General features: G+C 34.2%; 1 protein-coding gene across 1 annotated transcript in view; it reads right to left on the reverse strand.

Moving 5' to 3' along the window:
- Window positions 1-3,133: 3,133 nt before the first annotated feature.
- Window positions 3,134-4,813, reverse strand: part of LOC115233517 (LIM domain-containing protein C4F6.12-like) — a 7,138-nt gene continuing 5,458 nt past the window's right edge. Inside the window, exon 3 of the mRNA XM_029804001.1 lies at window positions 3,134-3,527. Coding sequence (XP_029659861.1) covers window positions 3,174-3,527 — 354 coding nt within the window. The 3' untranslated portion in view covers window positions 3,134-3,173. The remainder of the gene's footprint in view (window positions 3,528-4,813) is intronic.

A 4,813-nucleotide genomic window follows, 5' to 3' on the forward strand; every position in this document is an offset into this window, starting at 1 on the left:
TTCTTAATTACTTTTCCTTGGGCTCTTTCCCTGATTCTAATGCTTTGCTTTAATCAGCTCTTTCTTAATCTTTTCTGTTTAACTTTATTGTTTTATCTTTTAGTATATTGAGAAATTGGTCGGGTTACGACAATACTTCAAGATCTTGACAATTCTTGCCCTCCCACACCCACGCTTCCTACTTCCTATGACTCAATCTAATAAAAACCCAGCTTTTGATTTCTCTTCTCCCATCAAAATCTTACAACGGAACGGACACTCCTTCTCAAATAAAATTGACTTGCTCAGATCAATTACAAACGAATTCGAATTCGACATCATCGAGCTATCCGAAACTTGGCTTAACCCAGATTCAGTTTTCTCTTTCCAAAATCGACGGCCAGGCCTTATACTCACAGGAGAAACTCTAGCTCTGCTAAAATGCCCCGACTTCACACTCGATAACAAAACAGTAAACTCTTCTATTTTTACCGTTTCTCGAAGTTTGGGCGAAACCTTACTTTCAGCAAAACCCCTGAGTGACCTAAACTGTCTAACCTGCGAAATCAAGGAAAAACTCAGAGTAGCCATGCTTTTGAATTGCAATGTTTCTGTAAATTGGATCCCTAGTCATTCGGGAATACTAGGGGGTGAAACGGCCGATTTACCCGCCAAAATAGCCATCCGCACGGGGGAGCCAGTTTCCCGGCTCTTCTCTCACAGCGATCTTCACTCCTTGGCTCGTACTCGCCTGCCGAAAATGATCGATTAAAACGGATTTTAAAAAATGTAATCCGAATTGATCGAGATTTCTGCATCGAAAATGCGGTATTAAAACCGATTGAAAATAGTCAAATCGAATTTAGTACGCTTCAGGCGGGTTAATGTTGGGTGATATACATCCACCTCAATCCGAAATTATACGATTTCATAAGTTATAATTAAACCTGTTTTAATGCAATTGATTCTGCAATTGAAACGGACTCAGTTGTTAAAAACAAATATACAATTTCTGCGCAGGGGGTCCGCCTTATATCACCGCTTGACCGCTTTCTACTTTCAGGTTGGCTCGCCCGACCTTCGCCGCGTAGCGGCACCGCCCGGAACTACGCGCGGACGCGTGAGCGCGTGGGCCGCCAAGTTGCGGGTCGCACTATTGTATCGCGGATTGTGCTTAATGTGACGACCTACGGCAGCCACAATATCCATTCGATTATTTGTGTTTATTTGGATTGACAACAATATGGATTAGAATGTAATAATTTCAGATTGGAAATAATCCGCGAAAGCGATATTAAAACCGATTATAGTTTGTTCGGAATTAAAATCGATTACTTTTTAATCCGGGCGCGGATTGAACTGATTAAAACCAAATAAAACCGATTAAAACGGATTATGTTTTAATCGGTTTTAATCGACCATTTTTGGCAGGGTAGTCACTGCATGCCGCATCAGAACCACCAAAATCATAGACCTGACCTGCTCAAGAAATTGGAGGAAACAACCAAGAAGCCTTCCTTTTGACGCATTCGACCCCCTCTCAATACCCTCCGCTGGAATCATCTCATGCTTGGCCTCTTTCTTTAAAAAAATATGCAATCTGAATATCCGAAGATATAACTCGACATAATCTCTGCAGAGTTCCTGCAGAATCTCTGTCTTCACCATACATCGACTTGGCCGAATGGGCTAGTGTAATCGGGCCCGGAGCCATTCAACAGAAGAAGAAGAAGAGAAGAATATAAAAGTTTTGCGGTGTGTACGTGCAAAATAGGATACCTCTCCACTCGGAAATGCATGAAGGAATATAAGTGAACGTTTGAAAATGTATTTGAAAGCCTAGTAAGAAACATTTCGGTGTGCAAAATGTTGCATAGTAAAATCTTTTTTATAAAGCTTCTAAACTCACTTCTCAAAGTTTATTAATACTCTTTGATAAAATGCCGAGTGCGGAGTTCACTTGTTAGGCACGTGCAGGTTGCAGGTTTTTTATATTAAGTAAATGTTGACGGCAGAAGCCGATAACAAAACTGTAATTTTTTAATTTTTTTTCACTTTTCATATGAAATCATAAACCCCGCACTCCGTTATTATGTATACTTTAATTATGGAAAAGGATTTGTTGATATCTATAAACAACAAAAATATTTTAACTAATTTTCGTATTCAGATTTATAAAGAACTTTAAAAAATTTGCAGCAGATTTGCCCCTTGTAAAATTAGTAGTAGATAAATCAATGCATTTATTGTTTCATTTTGTGTACCATATAATATAGGTATACAGGGTGATTCAAAACAACCTTCTGTCCTTACAATGTCATATACTTGACTCAATTTTAAGACGATTTTTCCTTTGCCAAAATTTTTTCCGAGGCTTAGTTTTCAAATTATAAGCCAAAATAATTAACGAATTACGGGCCGCGTACGCAAGGCAGGCAGGGGCGGCGCAACTCACCGTCCGATGCTGGTGATTACCTGTATATGTACAGAATATATCATATGAAGTATAGTATTAATATGTACATACAACATAAATGTTTACACATTACAATATGTATATATTTGAATTACTTCTTATATGGTTTTTCCATTAATCATAATTCCTATTCCAATAATTACATAGAGCTTATATAATGGAGTAACTGTACATTGAAGGAGGATCGACAGAAAGAAATATATTTTTCTGTCTCAACTGTAGAAGTAGATCCATAATTATGCAATCTGGCATTTGTTTCATTTTATTTCTTTGTAAAAATGTCTTTGATGTAACATCTACTTAAATTTTTATGTGTATAATTAAAGACAAATATATAATAATAATAAAACCGATAAAATGAAAATGAGACATGTAGAAGTGGAAAATAAGAAATGATCAATATGTTATTGATGTGGCTGGCACACATGTGACAAGCCTATTCTGTTGGAATAACTTAGACAAGTTTATTCTATTCTATATTTCCTTAGAAGGATAACATGGAGTGGAAACCCCATAGTTGAGGCAGAATATATCCACCTTAAACAAACTTTTTTCTATGGTTGACATATAGGCAATAACTATTAAAATTCACGTTTATAACATTATATATTTCTTAAATTCTTAAAATAATTTTATATATGAATATATTTTGTTCTTATAATGAAAAAATAACATGTCAAAAATAGTAAATAGACTTTTATTTTTATATACATATATTTTATCGATTAAGGAATTTTGCAATACAATCTTTACTGCAGAATAATTTATCTTCTTTTATCGTCATTCTACCATTTAGTAAGTTCTTTTCACAACTATAGCAGCAAAAGCAGGTTTCAGTTGCATGAAAGTTTAAATTTTTTATCGCTACACCCTGTTGATCAGCAGCAATCACAATATTGCAGGCAGCACATGTCTTTGCATATGATTTTTGATAACAAGGAAGACATAATGGACGATCGTTTTCAGTAATGTATTGTTGCCCAGCTAATGGCATATCGCAATCCCAACAACAGAAATGTTTCACATGATAATTGTGCCCTTCTGCAACTGTATATTCTCGTACAAAAATTAACTGCAACAAATAGAAGTGACAAAAAAGGTTAATTAAATTTTCATTTTAATCATTTCAAATATGGCTTTTGACAAAATATATTAATATCTTTATATATATATACAGGGTGTCTCACAACCTCCGTACAATACTTTAATAGTGTATTCTAGAGATAAAATAGAGTAAAAAATTCTAATATAAAAATTTTGAGGCTGCAATAGTTTTTGAGTTATAAGCGATCAAAGTTTGCCAATGATATCGCGTAGAGCTCGCGCGCTTAGATCCGTACACATACACACCGATCTGTCATCTGTTACTGATTTTACAAATTAGGTAATATTGGTTTTTATTGCACAGCTGATTTTATTGTTTCTTATGTATGGCTGGCACACATGTGACAAGCCTATTCTGTTGGAATAACTTAGACAAGTTTATTCTATTCTATATTTCCTTAGAAGGATAACATGGAGTGGAAACCCCATAGTTGAGGCAGAATATATCCACCTTAAACAAACTTTTTTCTATGGTTGACATATAGGCAATAACTATTAAAATTCACGTTTATAACATTATATATTTCTTAAATTCTTAAAATAATTTTATATATGAATATATTTTGTTCTTACAATGAAAAAATAACATATCAAAAATAGTAAATAGACTTTTATTTATATATACATATATTTTATCGATTAAGAAACTCTGCAATACAATCTTTACTGCAGAATAATTTATCTTCTTTTATCGCCATTCTACCATTTAGTAAGTTCTTTTTACAACTATAGCAGCAAAAGCAGGCTTCAGTTGCATGAAAGTTCAAATTTTTTATCGCTACACCCTGTTGATCAGCAGCAATCACAATATTGCAGGCAGCACATGTCTTTGCATATGATTTTTGATAACAAGGAAGACATAATGGACGATCGTTTTCAGTAATGTATTGTTGCCCAGCTAATGGCATATCGCAATCTCAACAACAGAAATGTTTCACATGATAATTATGCTCTTCTGCAACTGTATATTCTCGTACAAAAATTAACTGCAACAAATAGAAGTGGAAAAAAAGGTTAATTAAATTTTCATTTTAATCATTTCAAATATGGCTTTTGACAAAATATATTAATATCTTTATATATATATACAGGGTGTCTCACAACCTCCGTACAATACTTTAATAGTGTATTCTAGAGATAAAATAGAGTAAAAAATTCTAATACAAAAATTTTGAGGCTGCAATAGTTTTTGAGTTATAAGCGATCAAAGTTTGCCAATGATATCGCGTAGAGCTCGCGCGCTCAGATCCGTAA

Source organism: Formica exsecta, unplaced genomic scaffold (genome assembly GCF_003651465.1).
Source record: "Formica exsecta isolate Colony F162 unplaced genomic scaffold, ASM365146v1 scaffold1753, whole genome shotgun sequence".
NCBI classification, from domain to species: Eukaryota; Metazoa; Arthropoda; class Insecta; order Hymenoptera; family Formicidae; genus Formica; species Formica exsecta.